The 18307-nt window shown below is 45.0% G+C and overlaps 2 protein-coding genes across 10 annotated transcripts; both read right to left on the bottom strand.

Annotated features, from left to right (window-relative positions):
* Window positions 1-1339: 1339 nt before the first annotated feature.
* LOC116849762 (rho GTPase-activating protein 32) lies at window positions 1340-14074 on the bottom strand. 5 transcript variants are annotated; one of them, XM_032827241.1, is made up of 8 exons: window positions 13610-14074; window positions 11718-11928; window positions 9947-10084; window positions 9475-9879; window positions 9050-9380; window positions 8591-8924; window positions 7576-8497; window positions 1340-7493 (listed from the first exon to the last, which is right to left on the bottom strand). In XM_032827241.1, exons 2-8 carry the CDS (start codon window positions 11787-11789, stop codon window positions 5031-5033), a joined length of 4665 nt encoding a protein of 1554 aa, XP_032683132.1. In that variant the 5' UTR covers window positions 11790-11928; window positions 13610-14074; the 3' UTR covers window positions 1340-5030. The 5 variants fall into 5 exon arrangements, with proteins under 5 accessions (XP_032683132.1, XP_032683134.1, XP_032683135.1 ...); XM_032827243.1 differs by having other exon boundaries at window positions 11718-11950; XM_032827244.1 differs by lacking the exon at window positions 13610-14074 and adding an exon at window positions 12282-12434.
* Window positions 14075-14768: 694 nt separating this feature from the next.
* On the bottom strand, window positions 14769-18272 carry LOC116849763 (SET and MYND domain-containing protein 4-like). 5 transcript variants are annotated; one of them, XM_032827251.1, is made up of 7 exons: window positions 17957-18272; window positions 17495-17716; window positions 16773-17424; window positions 16396-16682; window positions 16034-16317; window positions 15272-15752; window positions 14769-14948 (listed from the first exon to the last, which is right to left on the bottom strand). In XM_032827251.1, the coding sequence occupies exons 2-7, from the start codon at window positions 17679-17681 to the stop codon at window positions 14941-14943; spliced, it is 1899 nt and encodes a 632-aa protein (XP_032683142.1). In that variant the 5' UTR covers window positions 17682-17716; window positions 17957-18272; the 3' UTR covers window positions 14769-14940. The 5 variants fall into 5 exon arrangements, with proteins under 5 accessions (XP_032683142.1, XP_032683138.1, XP_032683141.1 ...); XM_032827247.1 differs by lacking the exon at window positions 14769-14948 and having other exon boundaries at window positions 15065-15752; XM_032827250.1 differs by lacking the exon at window positions 14769-14948 and having other exon boundaries at window positions 15065-15752; window positions 17495-17738.
* Between the last annotated feature and the right edge of the window lie 35 nt (window positions 18273-18307).

Consider the following 18307-nt stretch of genomic DNA (forward strand, 5'->3'; position numbering starts at 1 on the left):
TCGACCCTGCGGGGGCGTTCTGATTCGATTTGCGCACCGTGAAAGCGCGCTCGAGGAGGAGAACGACGAGATAGCGAGAGAGAGAGAGAGAGAGAGAGAGGGAGGGAAGGAGAGGGAGGGAGAGAAAGAGAGAGAGAGGGGGGAGGGAGAGCGGGAAGCGACACGCTACGCCAGAAAGGGTATCCTACATTCGTGAATTCGTCGCGCAGTTTTTTCCATTAGTGGATTTTGAGACAGCTCGACGACCAATTGTTCAAAATTGTTCGCCGAAAGTGCTCTCCGAGCTATTTACATAAACTTGTGCGGCCCAATTTTAGGGATGACACGGGACGATTTACGTGAACACACACACTCTCTCTTTCTCTCTCTGTCTTTCTCTCTCGCCACTCAACGAGATCCCTATCTACACGGCGTGTTTAAAAATAATTGCCGCGGTAGATTCGACGATAGTCACGGAGTCGCCCTTACCTCGATGCTTCCTGGCCTCTCGAGTGGTCCTCGTTCTACGATATAAAGGCGGACTTGGTTCCCCTTCTGCGAGTTCTCGCGCCTCTTCCGGCACCCCGGTCGAGTGGGCCCCCACTTCTTTTCATCCACTCTATCACAGCGTTTAAAGAAGTAAAGACTAAAGGTCCCTCAGAACGTCGAGAGAACTTACCGCTTGGGCTTCAAGATGAACCCGCTCGAAAGCAGCCGGGACTCGATGAGACGAAGGGAGACCTCGACCGCCAACAGACCGAGTGGTTACCGTAACGAAACATCCGTGTATCACCCGGAAGCAAAGACACCACGTCGCGTTTCACTCGCGTCATATATATACATGTGTGTATATATTTAATATATGTTTATATATTCCATGTTGTGTAAAAATTTAAATATTCATATTTAGAGGCCAAAACAATCAGAATACGTCTCTGTAATCGCGATTTAACTGAAAAATTCTCATCCAAATTTGAATTCAAGTCAGAGAGTATCTCACTTCGTGTCATTCGAATAATAACTATTAATAGGCGATTTTTGGTGATCGTTTGGTACATGTACCTGATTGTCATTGGCCTAATTTACATGAAACATTTAATATATGTACTAAATATCTGTACAGTATAATGTCCAAAATACGATTTTAGAGACGTCGCAGAGATATCTGGATATCTCTGGAAGATATTTTGGATATTTGTATTGTATGAATATTTAATACATATATAAAATGTTTGATGTAAACTTGGCCAATAATAACCTGGTACATGTACCAAACGATCGCCAAAAATCGCCTAATATAGGTTTAAAACGCTGCGTGAATAGCGCGACGCGAAGAACCGCAGGGAGAATATCCTTTCGGTGTGTTTACAGCATTTATATTTATTTTTTTACGTACAACTTGTATATATTATAATTGTAATCGACAAACAGAGAGTAGTCTCTCATATAACGGAAACAATTATTACTAAATGCGATTATAACTAAGGGAGCAGGAGGAGGAAGAGACGCGGATGGGGCGAGGGAGAAGGGAGGATGGGCGAAAATGCGCCCGGCCATAGATAAGGCGGTGAGAGCCTCCTACACTCAAAAACAAGATTACTATTAGCCTTTGAATATTACAGAATTAGTCTTTGTATCGTTTTACACACAACATTACTTCTTCTACGCGACTTATAATTGTCGTTTCGTGTTCTCGGCCGAAGGTCTCTAAGGATAGTCTACTACAACTATTGCGCGGAATCGCATGAATCCTCAACTTATTAAAAATACACATCGCTCGATCGATGTATCATTATTGCGCGTCGTATTGTGCACAAATATAATTAGGTACCTCATTTGTAAACGGCGAGGGGGGCGGAGGCGGGGAAAGGGAGAAGGGAACGAGGTGGAGAGGGGTTCGTTCTTTAGGCGTTTTCTCGTCTAGATACCTTCTCTTCCTAATTAGGCCATCGCTATCGCCGGGATAAGAGTAGTCAGGGAAGCAACTATTGAATCTCTAAGTATTTCGTCATTAATCGTTCATTAATCGTCAGTAAGTGCGCTATGTGTGCGTGCACGCTGCTTACAGATCTTCAGGCCTCGATGGCGACAGAGACACGATCGAGCCGCGAGCAAGGGATTGCGACGACTTCTTCGTCAGGGGAGACTCTCGCGCGGTATCGCACGGCTCGTCCGGGATCTCGGTGATGATTAATAATGGGCGTGATTAGTCGCTGCGCGCAAAGTGAGCGATTTCGTTGAGAAACTAGAGATTCGCTCGAAACCAAACCTACTGTCGCGTACGTTGTCAAGGAAAGAAGCTACAACTGAAACGGTCTCTGCACAGAAACGTCCGTGACGCTTCAAGTTACGCTCCAATCACAAATTGAAGTTCGTGGGTGACGGTGAATTTGAATCAATGCACACAATCATAACGCAACAAAAGCTTGGTTTTGCGTGACACAGGCACATGTATGAGATATAAATATATCAAATATTTCGTAATAAAAAACAAACAGTAGAGACAATTAACAAATATCTTATCAAAATTTTTATATTATTTTTTCTATGTTATAACGTTTTTTAAATTTAGTCATTGTATTGACTAAATGAATAAACAAACGGCATACCATAGAATGAGGAAAAATTCCGATAAGATATTAATTTATTAAATTAAATGCTTCTCTTCCAATCTTCTTTGCATTATAAAATACTTGATATATACTTCACACTAACCTTCACGATTAACGAGACGCTTGATCACACGTAATCAAACTTTTGTTACGTTACAAGATTGTCTTTGTGCGTTGACCTAAGTTTACTGTTACGTACAGACTTCAGTTTGCGGTCAGCACTTGACGCAACTTGAAGTGTTACAGACGTTCTTGTGCGGAGATCCTTAATGTGATTGCGCAAACGATAATTTCGTCATTCATCCGATTAAATGCTTCGATTCGCGAGAGATCAAAACGCACGTTTCCGCGTACATGGCTCTCTGCCTGTCTCTATCTTTCTCTGTTTCTCTCTCTCTCTCTCTCTCTCTCTCTCTGTCTGTCTCTTTCTCTGTCTGTGGAGTATTGGATTAGGATATGTGGTTTGCTCGCTCGTTGCGTCTACATGCGAAACGCAACGACGTGAGCACAGTTAAAATCATAACTCGATAACTGTGCCACAGTCTTATTAAACGGTCCTCGAAACCGCGCCCAAAGGAAAAGGAATAGCGATTCATCTTATTGTGTCTTTGCGGAAAAAAAGAATTTCTCTGCCCGTGAAAACAACATTTCTTTCTCTTTGCCGGGCGAGCGATTGAGAACTCGCTCGAAAATAAATTAAACTATTGACGCAACTAAATCTTAATTGGCATACAATTTCGTCCGTAATTAGCGGTAAGGTGAGGTGTAATGAGGTGAAGTGAGGTGAGGTAGCTAAACAGAACTACCGCTTAGTCCGTAATAATGGAAACTTATATATTAATACGCGAGGCCAACGGCGCTCTAATCGCTCGGTTTTTAAGGAGACCGCTTTGTTCAGATAGTAATCTTGATTTCAAGCGAGCTTTCATCATCGATAAGCGCATTGTCATAGAAATTAATATGTTACACATGTAAACTACTCGAAAGAATCGGTGTCTCTCTCTCTCTCTCTCTCTCTCTCTCTCTCTCTCTCTCTCTCTCTCTCTCTCTCTCTTTTCAAAGGACATCTATATCCATAAGTGTTGTTACGAACCAGTCTATAACGAGACAATAACGTTGATGCACGAGTAAAAAAACGGTAAGCTTAATAATTATAAACAAATTCGTTGGAACTTTCTAATATTCAATGTCCAAGGTTGTTAGATCAAGATTGAAATATGCATCGGATTATTTTTCCTCAAGCATAATTGTAGGAATTCGGATAAGATGCAATGTTTATGTAGTTGTAAAATTAAAAAAATACACGTGTCGCCGAATGCGAACGTGGAGCGAAGGAACACAGGAAGCACGTACAAACGTATATTTTGCAGAACAAAAAATGAGAATATCCTCATGGAAAAACTCGAGTTGTATGAAAAAATAATTTCACAAGCGGCAACTGTGAAACTCGCCTAATGAAGAAACGTACTTGATAACGAACCGTATGCCTATATGAAAATAAAATATATCAACTTCTCAAATATCTTACAACTTATCAATTTTCTCACGCGAGCCTCAATTATTTCGCAAACTTTCTCATGACTTTAATACATTCAAAGCACTTCAATTACTTTTCATTCACTAGCGTAACAATACAAATAATTCGAATGAATATAAAAATCAAAGAATAATAATAATATATATATAATAATAATAATAGTAATAATTACAAAAATTTGTTATTAAAGCTTATAACAGTAATAAAAATGAATATCTTTTTTCAAGTCATTAATAAATTAATAACGAGTTTTATAAACGTTCATACAATTCAAGCTAGTTAATGATGGCGATAGGCGAGACGAAGATGAGTCATGGACCGAGTAACTTATTCTACCATCCTCGTCGTAATCCACTTTCACATATCATTTACAAATCGATTTGCGGTGGCACCGATGAGACGCAAGCAGTTTAGTGGATCAAGTAAAAGCGTTTGATGGAGAATTACATAAATAGTACGTCATCTATAATGCGATAGCAGTCATGTAAGTAGTACAAATAAGCCGATAAGTTAGCGCGCATCTGCGATATAATGCAAATTCAATAAAAAATATACGAAGCGTGATTTAAAATAGCGTATTCTCTTACTTTCATTCGGAAACACACGTGCGCGCACAAACACACACACATACAGACATACATACACTCGTATCCATACTTCCGTACGATACTTCATTCTATCTGATCGTTCTACTATTTCCGAAACGAGAGAAGAATAACGTTGCGTTAGAGGAAAAAGATTGCGGAATTTGGTCGGTCGATGAAATTCGACAACTCTATAATTTGCACTTTCTCTAAAAACGTATACTAGACACTAGTCATCACCGATTACGCATCAACTGCTGCGGCTCTTATTTATACTACTACTGTCGAGATTAAACTTAAGAGGAGGACCAGACTCGATCAATGAAGAGAGGGTCTCGAAGCTCTCTGTTTCAACCTGTTTAACAACGCTTGTTCGCCGTCGTCCTCCGTTCTGGATGAAATTCCGCGAAAGCTCTCCGATCGATACTTGTCCCTCAAGAACGTCCTCCTCTCCTCTTTGTACTTTTCGATTCTTTCTCTACACTGCGGGTCTCCCAAGTCTAGGCCACCGAGATTCTTCAGCTGAATCTTTTCAGAGATGTTGGAGCATGCGCCGGAACCGCTGCCGACGTTAGGCGTGGAGCAGTGCTGCGCGTCCTCGGACGATGTTTGCTTCACCGATAATGCAATCTCGCCCGTCATACGATTGAACTTGGCCTCGTCTAAGGAGCGACTAAGCGCCGCGCGAGTTGATCTCGCGTGGCGCGCTCGCAAACAAGGCGGCAAATGTTGCGACGGCTCCTCGGACTTGCCTCTTGCGCAGTCCAACTCCTGCCTGATCTTTCTCTCCCGGACGATCTCCCGACCGATCTCCGAATCGAAGCTTCGCCGATCTCTGCTCGTTTCGTTTTCGTATCTACGTCTGGACGACAGATCCGCTACAGCGCCGCCGGATAATCTCTGCAAGGCCAATTCCTGCAGGATGGTCGCGGTGTCCCGTAAAACGATCGTCTCGTCGTCGGCGCTCGGCGACGAGACGTTCGAAAACGTACTCGAGGCGTCTATTGTCCGCTCCATTGTCTCGGACGCTCCCTCCGGCACGTGAGCGACCTCGCAAGGCTCGGCCGCGTTCTCCGAAGGTATTCTCACCTCGACGTTACTCGCCATCTGACCGGCTTGTATATTTACGCATTTGTGACTATCGTTTGTGTCGCTACGTTTGGAAGGGGTGCACTTGCGCTGCTGCTGCTGCGAATCAGTCTGCTGTGCTTTCTGCGAACTGTTGTATCCGAAACTTTGGCACTTTTCCGACAGGCCGTTCGAACAACGCTCGTTGTTGTCGCGGTCGTCCCGTGTTACACGATTCGTCTCCTTGTCTTCTTCAGTTTTACCGGATAATCTCGAGTGATTCACCCGCCGTACGCTCGTGTCTCGCGACAGACGATGATAGCTCTCGAAAGTCTCCCTGAATACCTCTTTCGTCTCGCGTGCTTCGTTCTGATTTCTGCCGAACACGTTTGCGTTATCCGCTTCAGCGTAGCACGCACGAATCTGCTGTTCTCTCGTGAGATTATTAGCCTCTTGACTCGAATTGATATCCGCGCTCGTCGTGTCGCACGAGTATCGGTTGCCGTTCTCGCGATCATGCAGTCGGGCGTGGGACTCATTTTCAAGATCATCCACGAGGTTACTCTCGTTCTCAAGATCAAAGCCTGTGCGATCGGCCCCTTTCTGATTCTCGTGTTCGCGACTCGCGGATTCCTTCGTGTCTGCGACATCGAGTATCATTTCCTCGCTCTCCTGCTGCGACACGCGATTTTCCACGGACTTGCCGAGGCGGAAGGCATCCACGGTGGAAGTCAACGCGAGATCCAAGGACGCTTCGGAAACATTATCCGACGTCGGACGTAACTGCGTCGCAATGGCTATAGTTGGATTGCTCTCCAGGAAAGAATTGTTGGGACTAGTCGGCTCGCTAATCGGCGTTGTCAGGGAGCCCGCTGTTCTTCCTATGATCACCCACTCCCCGGAATCATTGGTGTTACCGATCAGGCGCGGCGTTTCCGTATTGGTGAACACTTTGTCGGTGCTATCGCAAATTACAAAGCCGGACTCTTGCAGCTCCTGGAGCGTCTGCTCGCACGACATCGGAGAGTCGAGATCGGTCGTATTGGACAACGGCAATCTCGGCAAATTAGCTTCCCGTACTGCGTTGAGATTGTTCTGCGAATCGGTGGGTTCGTCGCGTTTCTTCACATCGCTTGCGGTCTCCCCGCCGTCGTGCGACTTGGACAATCCGTCCATCGCGTCTTTGCGAACAATTCCGCTGGACTCGGACGTTTCTCTGCAGGCGGCGGATAATCTGTTGTCGCACGGCGCATCCGCGCCGTTGAATACCGTGCTCAATCGACTCCCGGCCTGACTCTTAGCGTCCGAGAGCGAATTAGTTATCGTGCGTTTTCTATCGTGCAACTTCTCCATGCATCCGTCATACGCTGGAATTCCCTCGGAGGATTCTATTCCTCTGTCCCGTTCCTCCAAATTGATAGATAATCTATGATTAACGGGCTCTGGTGACTTTTCAGAAGACGCGCTGGTCTCCGTTAATTTGTTCGCGCTGCTACTACTGCGTTCGTCGTCGATCTCCAACGGCAAAGTGAAACTTCGGAAGCTTATTCTGGGACTGTTAGCCGGTACCGGCGAAGGGGAGTGAGACGTGGTTTGCAACGTGGCGGGCGTAAGCGGGGTAGAGGCTTCTGACAATAACGGTAAATAACCCGGCGTTGGTAACGGAGATGGCGTGTCGATGCTGTGAATGTCCGCGCTTGTTGCTACCATAACCTGAAAGATTCAATGACTCTTTAGATACAGCTATACAGAGGATAGTGTGAAAAATTGTTCACAACGTCACTACATTAATCACCTGATCTGGACTTTGGCTGTCTATGAAACGCAGCTCGACATCGCAGTGCAGTCTTTCCTCTAAACGAGATCGTTTCCTCTTAGAGCCGCCAGTAACGGCAGTGCACTGACTTCCGTCAGTCCTCTGTCGACGCGGCGATGCTTCCACCGACGCTACACCGCCGCCTTCCTCCTCCGAGAACATCCTCATTTCTCGTTCTTCCAAATCGAAATTGAGCTGTATCTCCGAGAGATCCAGCGGCGATGGTGCACTAGGGGCGTCTGCCAAGTGATCAAAGTAAGAGTCGTGCGAGACGGATCTACTGTGACCGCAAGTTCTCGTAGGTGGCGGTCCCAAGAGCGGACCCAAGCTGTCCTCGCCGTCCAAACTGTCGGCGCTTTTGACGGGTCTCAGCCGCCGCAGGGAGTTCAAAGAGCTCGGTACCGTTTCCGCTTGCGGCGGCGTGCCGATCTGTCTGGTCTTGCCCATGGCGCCCAAAGCACCTCTGCCGAATAACGCCCGCCAATTTAGCGAAGGCGATCGTTTCGAGCCGTTTCTCTTGCGCGGCAGCTCGATGACCGTATGATAGCGCAGTGGTAACCCAGCTGGACCTGCTCCCACTTCTATGTAATCGGGCTCACCCCGGAGGCTTCTGTTGCGCGCCTCCTCCAGTGTGAGCAGTCGCGCGGATGTGGTGATCGCCAGAGACTTTGGTCTACCGACCGGGCCATCCCCGAATATGAGCTCAGCGTAGCAGACTAGAAATTCCGTCACGACAGCTTGCACTCCGACACCTTGTAACGCCGCTACACCACCTACTTCCAGCTCCTTGCATCTCAGGAGGTTCGGTGCCCAGACGATGGCCACGTTGCGCGGAGTCATACCTGTTTCCGTGCCGCGTGCGGCTACCCTCACCAGATGACGCATCAGATATTCTAGTGTCCTGCACATCGAAGGAAAGAGGTTTAAAAACCGTTAGTTCAACGAATCAGTTCAACAAAATGGGGTGAACGATTAGGTAGAAAAATCGTCCTACCTATAATGAGGTGGTGGTAACTTTCTAACCGCGTCTCTCATACGTCTCAATCTTTCGGCGTCGGTGCCAGCTTGAACCGCACTGACAAAGGTCGAGTAAAGCTGGTACGTGCACAACGGGTTGGGCAGCTCTCTGAAGTACATCTTCAATAGTGACGCCACGGAGTGTATATCCTGCAGAATACTCTCGTCGGAATGCAACGCCGGGACTCGATCCTCATCGAAGGCGTTTCGCAGTTTCTGAATGTTGGACGTTACGCCGCTAAGGCGGTATATACCATCGACTAGACCGTGCTTCTCTATGAATTCCGCGCAGCACGTCAAAACGGTCGGCACTGCAAAACGAGCGACGTTTCTTCTTTCTCTTCGTAATGTTCTCTTTGTAGCTAAAGTCGCTGACAATTCACATATACACAACACATCGGTATATTGCGTGAATAAATAAATGAAAGAGGTTTACCATCTTGACCAGAATTTAGCAGGTGTTCTCCCAAATCGCAGCCAAACACACGCTCTCGCAATATGCCCGATTGCTTCAACCTCCTTCTGGAGGGCCGATTCAGTATGAAGGATCTAAAGAATGCGATTAGCTTGCCGTGCTTTCGCAACACGGGCTTCACCGGTAATCTCGATCTGACCGTTGTCGAGACCGTCAGATGACGCGGCACCTTGTCGCCGATCACGGCGACGCATTCGGCTGGAAAAAATCCAACCGCGAATCCGTGCTTGCCACGCCACCATGTGCTCTCCCCCGGAGGGGGCATGTCTATGACGGATATCATGTCGCCTACCTGCGTTTGACAGATCATTTCGCGTTACCGCAAGTCCCGTTTAATAGCCCACTCGCGACTTGGCGGAGCGCAAAGAGTGTGTATGAAGGATTACCTGGAAGGAAATTTCATCCTGCGCTTGAGCGGTGTAAGGTCTTACGGCGTACGCCGCGGCAACGGCTGGAGTATTTATTGGGCAGGAGTCCGATTCCGGGACGAGGATTCTCCTGCCTCTGTTGTCGAGTTGCAACCAATTCAACACCGGGCCGCAGTTCAGGCCCTCGTGATTCAGCTGCGAGAATCGGCTCAGGTAATCCTTCAGTATATCACAGGCGTTTTTTGGCCGTATATCTGGAAGCTTCGTTAGGGAGGAGAATTTTCTATCGAATATGCAGCGATGCAGTTGTTTGTCGAACATGACGAAATTGTCGTAGGATCTCTGCAGCGTCCAGCAAGCGTCTCCGGACGTTATTCTAACGGCGTAACTGTCAGAGTCGTTGGAACCGTCGTTGACGGATACCTGAGAAACAGAGTCGGTGTACCTCGACCACCTCCATCGCGCATTTCGTACCTTTTCACTAACGTACCTCCAGAGTACCGAGCTCGACGTGCTCGTAGTGAAAATGGGCGCACTCGTCGAGTTTGGGAAAGCGCGCGATGCTACTCATGTTGCTGCCAGAACTAACAGGTGTACTGAAATCGTCCGCTCGATTACATCCCAGGCCCTGCAAGTTTGTTCAACAAGATAAGCACTTTGTTGGCAAGTAAGAGGAGGATCGAGCCGATAATTAATCCACTGAATTGTAACTTCAAAGTTACAATTCACTTGCTGTGCGCAACTCAACACCACAATTACGAAAGCAGTCAAAATTACGAAAGTTTGTATAATTCCATGTAAAAATTATAAAAAATTGCACAAATCGGTTGGGTTTATATTTTTAATTGACATTGAATACAACTAAAGGAAATAAACATTTCTTCCCTCGCATTTTCTCGGAAAATTCTCTATCATACTGACCGTTCTGACAGAAATAGGTCATTGATCTCGGTAGTTACAGGTAAATCGCGTAATTGTGAAACGGTCTGAGAATCTGACTTGCAACGTAGAAGTAAAGCAAAAGTACCAATGCTCGGACACGTATCCAATCCTGGACATTTTTAATATTTTAGTTTTTAAATACACAGAAAAAATAGTATAGTTGGCCATACATAAGTTGTGTCGATCAGATTCGATAGTGGAACAACTATTAATGTAATTGCTGCAACCACAGAATACAATTGCTGAGTTATAGTTATTTGGTTGCTTTGATCAGAGTGTTTCTACGGTAAATGTCACCCCGGCCGATTCTGGTTGCCACAACCATTTCACGCACGATTACATTGACGTAGTGAAGTACCAAGAGGTAACCAAGTCGTATCAACACACATAAATATTGCTATCGCATAAAAAAAAAAAAAATAACTAGGATGCTAGAATGCACAAAGATCAAAGATCTTTTCAAATATCTCTGGATATGGCGCACCATATCTTCTTTTGTTCATGTACGAATATTTAAACGTTCAACGTCAAAAAAAGAAATATAATATATTCCATGTTGAAAATTTATATATTTATGTATTTAAGACTAAAATAATAAGAATGTCCAAAATTAGGTTGTCGAAAATTCGGTTGTTTTAAAATCTCGTTGAGACGATTGATTAGAAATCTTTTTGAGAACTTGCCTCATTTCTATATTCGAGTTTCTGTCTGTTATATGGCCGGAAATTTTTACCTTATCGCTGAGATATTTCCTTCAAAAGCGCGCGTTCTATACAGGAAACGGAAACAATTGTGATCAGTTCCCTGTTTATCTGGAGACCACACAGAAGCACGAATGAGAAATGAGACAAATTCTCAAAAAGATTTCTAATCGGCCGATTGTCGTCAATCGTCTCGACCAGATTTTAAAGCAGCCGAATTTTCGTACGTTTCCGGCCGCGGCGATAGAGACACCGTTTCTCGTCGTCGAGCTATCGTTTGGTTTCAATTGAATTGCATAAACTGAAATCTCTTTTTCTCTTTTCCGTACAGCATCAAGCGTGTATCGCGCCGATGAGAATCGTGTCGAATCCACGTCGCGTACGGATCCACAGTAGCGGGATAAAATTGGGTCACCGCCGTTTAGCTTGCTGCATACGATCGGTCGTCTACGCCTTCGAAGCATCGACTGCGAGGCGTCGCTCGCCCCGAAGACTTCCCGTCAACAAATCCAAAAACCGCGCACCGTACTTATGTGATCTGTCTATTTTGATGTACTCTGAAGTTACACGTCGATGTACCGCCGAGTTACACGCTCTGTCATTTCGAAACTATCTAACCTTCGCCGTTTGCGGCTCGATGTCGGTGAGTCGATGAGCACGGGGTCTGTCTTGCGTCGACGGTCCGGGCATCTTTTGCAGCCGCTCCGTGGACGAGGACGAGGAGGACGAGGATCCGGGCCTTTGACCCGATTTGTCGCGCGCCAGGGTGACGGCAAATCTTCACTTCCCTCTCGATCGAATCATCCTTCCTCTCTCTCGCACGGTTTCTCTGCACAGGCAATACGCGCGTCCTGCATCATAATTTTTTATCCGCTCCAGGCACGCTCGACTAAACAGATATCGCGAAAGGGACCACACCGATGTGAAAATCGTTTTATTCGCGTCTCCCCGGCGAGCGAGCGAGCGATCGTTCGCGGCTCATTACTTCACGGCCGTGGATATTCTCAAAGCAGCGGCTCCAGATGATAGCGAAATTGTTACTCGTACACACTAGGTCTGTTCTTTTCAGCTGTACTGCCGCAATGAGTGAGACAAATATATTTTATCTCACTTTAACTTATTGTGCGACTGAAAAGAACAGACCAACGGATGAAAAAAAAAAAAGAGATCAAGAGAATCTACGAGAAAATGAAGCGATATCACTCGACGCGCGAATCGTTCGTCTCGGCAGGCCTGCGGCAGGTACACATCCGCGATTCTCGTTGTATCACGAGGAGAACATCTGTTTTTCGCCAACGACAGAGGACAGATCCGGTTGCGGGCCCTTTTTTCTCGTCGGTTTACCAGACGCGCTGTGTGTCGCGCGTCGACTGTGGGACGGTATTCAGCACACCGACGAAAATAAAAATCAAGCGCGTAAAAACTTGTAACTCTGCGGTCTCCGCGGAAGTTGTTTCGTCGGCGGATATTGCGCACAATGAGAAAAAAGAAGCCCCGTTATTTCAATCGTATTTTAATTCCTCCCGTTGTGTGTACGTATGTATGTATATAGTGATAGATGCGACGTTTTCACGCTTCATCTCGCATTCGCGTCGACTGTCGCGACGAGCGACGTTCACGCGAGAGACGTTCTCGGCGGCGCGGATATTTTAGGATATTTAAACGTGATTATCGGTCGATCCGTCCCCGCGAAACTGAGCGATCAATCGGAAAACGGCAGGACGTGTAGAATCGTCGCGCACTCGGCGCATATACAGGCGAGCCTGTTGTGCGCTCCCGACTGTGCGCGCGGAAGTGCCAATAACCCGGAGCGCGCGGTTAGCACGGTTAGGGCTTTTAATATCTTAAGATTAAGGGGGCGAATCTCTTCTCTCGATCGCGTTGGAAAAGTCGTCAGCCATATGCCCCGGATTACGTGCTGGCGATGACTCCGATACACGCGAAACCGCAACGTAGCGAAGCAGCGGACTCGCGTGCGCGCGGCTCTCTCGCGGCGTACAACGCGTATATTTACATCACGAAAGCAACGCGACGTACGACGCGGGGGGTGATATCGAACCTTTGCGCACCGGCAAAGCTGCGAAGGCTGCGAACAGCTGGGCTTCCGCAACTTTCCCCCCCGCCCTCCTCACCCCTACCCCTTCTGTTCGCTCGATCTCTCTCTCTCTCTCTCTTTTTCTCTCTCTGTTTCTCCTCGTCTGCCTCTCCTTCTACCCTTTTCGCTCGCTCGTTCGCTACTGTGTGGACTAAATCTCGGCACGGGGGAAATAACGGAGCTATTATGTCACGAACGGTCTTTCTCCCAGCCGCACGCCCAGCTTCTCCTCCTCCTCCTCCTCCTCGTCGCGCACGCTCGGACGAGGGTAAAACTCGGGAAAAGGATGGGCCGCCGGCGCGGTGTGGCGCGACGCCACATTACAAACAGGGCCACGCACTCGCAATGACGAGGAGAGGAGAGTGCGTGGCGCTCCATTTTAGAACGGTCGATTCGCGACGAGAGCTTTACTCACTCGTGCGGGGCCGCCGCCGCCGCCGTCGTCGTCGTCGTCGTCGTCGTCGTCGTCGGCGCTCCTTAGCTCGAGAACCTCCGGAACAATCAACCAGAGATTTCACCGTGCCAAAGAAAACCACACGATCGGCCGAGCCATGTTCGTCTCCATTTGCCTTCGCGCGCGGAGGTTACTCGTACGACCGCGAACGACGCGACGCGACGTGACGCGACGTGACGTGACGTTGACGCTGGAGGCGTCGTTCATACGCGGCGAGACAGTAGCTCGGGAACGAACGGAGGAAACGCCGCGCGGCGATGCGATCGATGCGACTCCCCGTTTGCGTTCCGCATCACGCCGCGAGCACAACCGCGAGCGGCAGCCGCGAATTTACACTTGCTCGACTGTCTACGATCGCGACCAAAGACGCTCCTTTCGATGCGCCACCCACCACCCGATCTAACCTAACCTAACCCTAACCATCTATCTACTTCAACCTTAGTCCTAGCCTAACCTAAGTCAACCAATCTAGGTTCGTTCCTTTTAACGGCATCGTAATCCCGAGGCGGTACGCGCGAGGGCAGCACAAACTTTTACAAACTTCTCTCACAGAACTACGATGATATTAAAGCCGTATTCTTAACGTTCGTATGAATGCTACATCATTTTTATTCCAAATTCCGTTTCTCTTATACAAACATCCCGGATAAAATTGTCAACCTGACAATCAGGGAAGCGTACTTAACGTTCGAGTACGACCCCTGGAGCGCATCTTGGCGCTGAAAAAGTTATTAGAAAGAAAGTACAGGCTCATTCTGGTATCATTATTATGCGTTTCTTATTTGTCGAACGTAAATAATGACATTGGGAATAAACTCCTGCTATTATGGTTTTCAGTAGACTATACGTTGCCAAACGCCATCTGATGGACAGACCTGTGCTTATTTAAGCGCGTAACTTGAAATGATATTAATAAGTCAATCTTATAAGCCTGCATATCCAGTTCTAACGTAATGTTCAAATTCTTTATAGCTTTACTCAATATATATATACATATTTATAAATTGTATTCCTTGCTTGTCGTTGCACTATATGTAATTTTATTATTATCAAATTTGCCTAAATAACAAACTAGATATCTATATAATAAAGAAAAAATAAATTAAAATCGAAATCCAAAAACTTTTAAATATATATTTAAAATATACCAAGAAAACTCGTCGATTGATTGATTTATGATAGATCTTATTTATGATACACTATTACTCATTTACATATTGTTTACTTACATCCTTACAAACGATCATTAAATTGGACATATATTTGCAATTATTATTGCATTCTCCGAAAGTTTATGGATCTGAAATTCGAAAGATATATTTTCCTTTAATTTTTAATTATTAAAAGCTCTATGTGTGCAGTAACAAGTAAATGTTGCTAAAACAGGAGGTTGACAATTCCTTGTACAAATATCAATAATGCTGCAAAAGGTAACTTTATTGGCTAAAAGAAGGTAACAAAGCCATGCACGCTTACATCAAGCTAAAAGTATCGACTAAAAGAATAATAAACAAAATACTATTGCCAAAGCGAGAAGCATTAGCATGAAGCAGAGCTGTATACATACGAAAGCTGTTTTTAAGTGCAAAAAACATCGCAATAGTAATGTTCACTTAAATTTACCCAAGTAATAGCTCTTTAGATATTGTTCCGCGTGAAGCATTTCCTCACACGGATATTTTGTAACTTCTTCGTGCAATATGTCGAGAACAGCCTTTACCGCGTCGATATCATACATATTCAAGAGCAGTCTCTCCCTGAAAGGTCTCAGCTTTTCTACAAGTTTTTTGTTTTTGGAGATAGATCCGATGTGACCTCGTAGAATCTCATTGTACGTCGGCCAGTCATTCTCACACGCCGGGCAATCGCAGTCGAAAAAGTAGTCCTGCAATATCTTTTGCTTTCTCTCAAATCTAGGCATATGCGCGTACACACCACCATAGCTGGTGAATATCTGATCGCCGGGACGTATAGGTGTCAATGCACGCGTAATCATGGTGAGCCCCTCAAAGTGTCGAAAAGTGTTCGGCGCGCAAGAATGATTGTACAAACTGTGAGCTACATACAAACCTGAGCCTGATACGATCCCCGGCTCCTGTTGCACCTGTATGAATTTATATATAATAAACAAGAGAAGCAGAGTTCCTCAAGTCAGAGTTAGGACACTATCCGCCATTTTAAGGGAGAAAGTAAATGAGTGAGTGAGATAGAAGTTGCGTCATTTCAGCTGTTCTAGAGCTTCTCTCTCATTTCTACTCACGTCATCTCTGAAAATGGCGGACAAGATACGGATCAATCAAGAATCATCATGCTTTGTCCCAATTCTGACTAAAGAAACTCTAAAAAGGAGCATTTGCAGTTCTAAGAGTGAAAATATTCACTTACTGAGAAGCAATTACATGACATTATTACACAGGCGCGAAACATTATACTGGCGCAGAATTTAAGCTCGGAGAATTCACTGATGTCCTTCAGATCGTCCATTTCGTATTTCTTCGGGAAGAATTTCGTCTGCGTAGCTAGAAGAATCACTGCGAGAGCCGAGATACAAGCAAACGCGCTAATCCCGATGAGAGGTCTTGTAGTCATATTAGTTGCCAGACTCAAAGCAGATCGTGCACTGAAAGTATCTAGTATTCCAGCATCAGTAAATCCTGCCGTTCTACTGTCTACAAGGAAAAATTGAAGAGTCGTTATCTATCACTATAGTAATTCAATTAGTAGTCTCACGTATTGAAAGTATGTACCTGGATTAGATTCTGCAATTTTCATATCCTGTTGCAACTCCTTGATCTTATTTCCATTTCCTGTCACTGTAATCAGCAGTCGTATAATTTTAGAAATCATTCTTATTTTATCCTTATCGACATTAAGCAAATTGGTCAACAGCTTTAAAATTGGACATTCTGTCTCATGACACATCGCCCACGCCAATTTCCTGCATTTTTTAGAACAATATTGAGCTATGGGACACTTGGAGCACGGTATCAAATTATAGCTTCTGGACAAGCAATAGTGACAATGTGTGTAATACCTGTAACAGTTGAGAAAAGTACATATATACATGCTTACATACATACAGACACGAATAAAAGGTTGAATAAGTATGTAATTACTATCTTACCGCTCCTCATAAATAACATGTGCGTATGGATCTTCGATACAGACTATGTCGCCGGGCTTGAAGTCCCGCGTCGCTACATAATGTCTGCCGTATCTTTCGGAGAAAGATACCGCGACGCCGTCACTGACAGCAGGAACTTCCTTGCTCGGACCATACGGCAGCTTGGAGAAGTCGTCGTTCTGCAAGTACCTCGGTTTCTGCGAAGGGATCTTCGTTGCGTGATAAAGGTAACTTTCATTAGACATCACCTCTCGTTCCTCCTGACCATTAATCACTTGATCTTTTTCTAGTATCTTTTTCGCCTCGTCCACGATGTACTCGGAGCTTCCTGGTTTCATAGCAGATTTTTCAACGTTATTTGGTTCATCCATAACTTGCTCCTCGATATTCTCTGTCTGTAATTGCTTGTTAATCTCTTCTATTGCTCTATCTCCCCTTTCCTTTAACTTGCTTCGCTTTTCTTTTGGATATCCGTGACACAAAGCTGCATCAATATCTATCAGACACTCCTTATACAATTGTTTCCTGTACAGAGCGGCAGAACGATTTGCGTGTGCATACGCCATGAGTTCGTCGTTGTCGGCATACGCTAAGCTCAGGGTGTAACACTCAATAGCTTCCAGATCATCACCCATTACAAAGTGTTGATTACCTGAATTTTATTCGTTGAGCAAAATTAAAGCAATGTTACATGTTGATGTTTAAAAAGAAGATGCACATACCTTCTTCTCTATATCTAATAGAGTCTTCTTCATTTTTCGTTACAGCATGTAGCGATGGCATCTGGGATCTGACCATGTTCTGTAAGATATGTCCCACAAGAGCTTCGCTTTCTTTTTGCAATCCATATCCAACGTGCGACTTATTATTTTGCTTGAGACTCAGTACGAGTTCCTTTGCTATTTCCATTTCGCATATAAATAATCTTCTTCAGAGTTGTTGCGCTTTGAAAACACGAAACAGAATCTACAACTTTTCCTCTACATATCGTGGTTTACCATCCATTACTATAAGTATAATGTATAACACAGATTTCATTTATAAACAGTGTTCAAAAATTTTTCATGAATACTTACTCTGTTTTTCCTTCGAGTCACGTATAAATCTTTTATAAAAACTTACTCACTTATATTTGTATACGTGTGTAAATACTATGTCTTATAAGGTATGCTGTTGAAACTTACCCTTAGAGAGTAACTAACTATACCATGGTAGAACATCTACTGAGGACTTTGAAGCTGGTAGGTGAAACTAAATTTACCGCACGCCGAAATAAGAGAGAATGAGAGAGAGAGAAAGATACGCGGAAAAAGACTATGTGTAGGAATTTAAGCATTTCATTGTATGTGAATAAGTGACCAGAACTGAAGCAGACTAAATTTTAAAATTGTCTTTTCTATGATTTTATATCTTATTATATCTATTCATATTTTAATATCTATTCATATTTTAATCGCAATGTGAGTGTACAATGTAAAAAAATTAATAAATTGTTCACTTGGAAGTTTTAATTATGAGTTATATATAGAATATTA

This window comes from Odontomachus brunneus, unplaced genomic scaffold (assembly GCF_010583005.1).
Source record: "Odontomachus brunneus isolate Ranch 3 - 2012 unplaced genomic scaffold, Obru_v1 Obru_scaffold_126, whole genome shotgun sequence".
Classification (NCBI taxonomy): Eukaryota; Metazoa; Arthropoda; class Insecta; order Hymenoptera; family Formicidae; genus Odontomachus; species Odontomachus brunneus.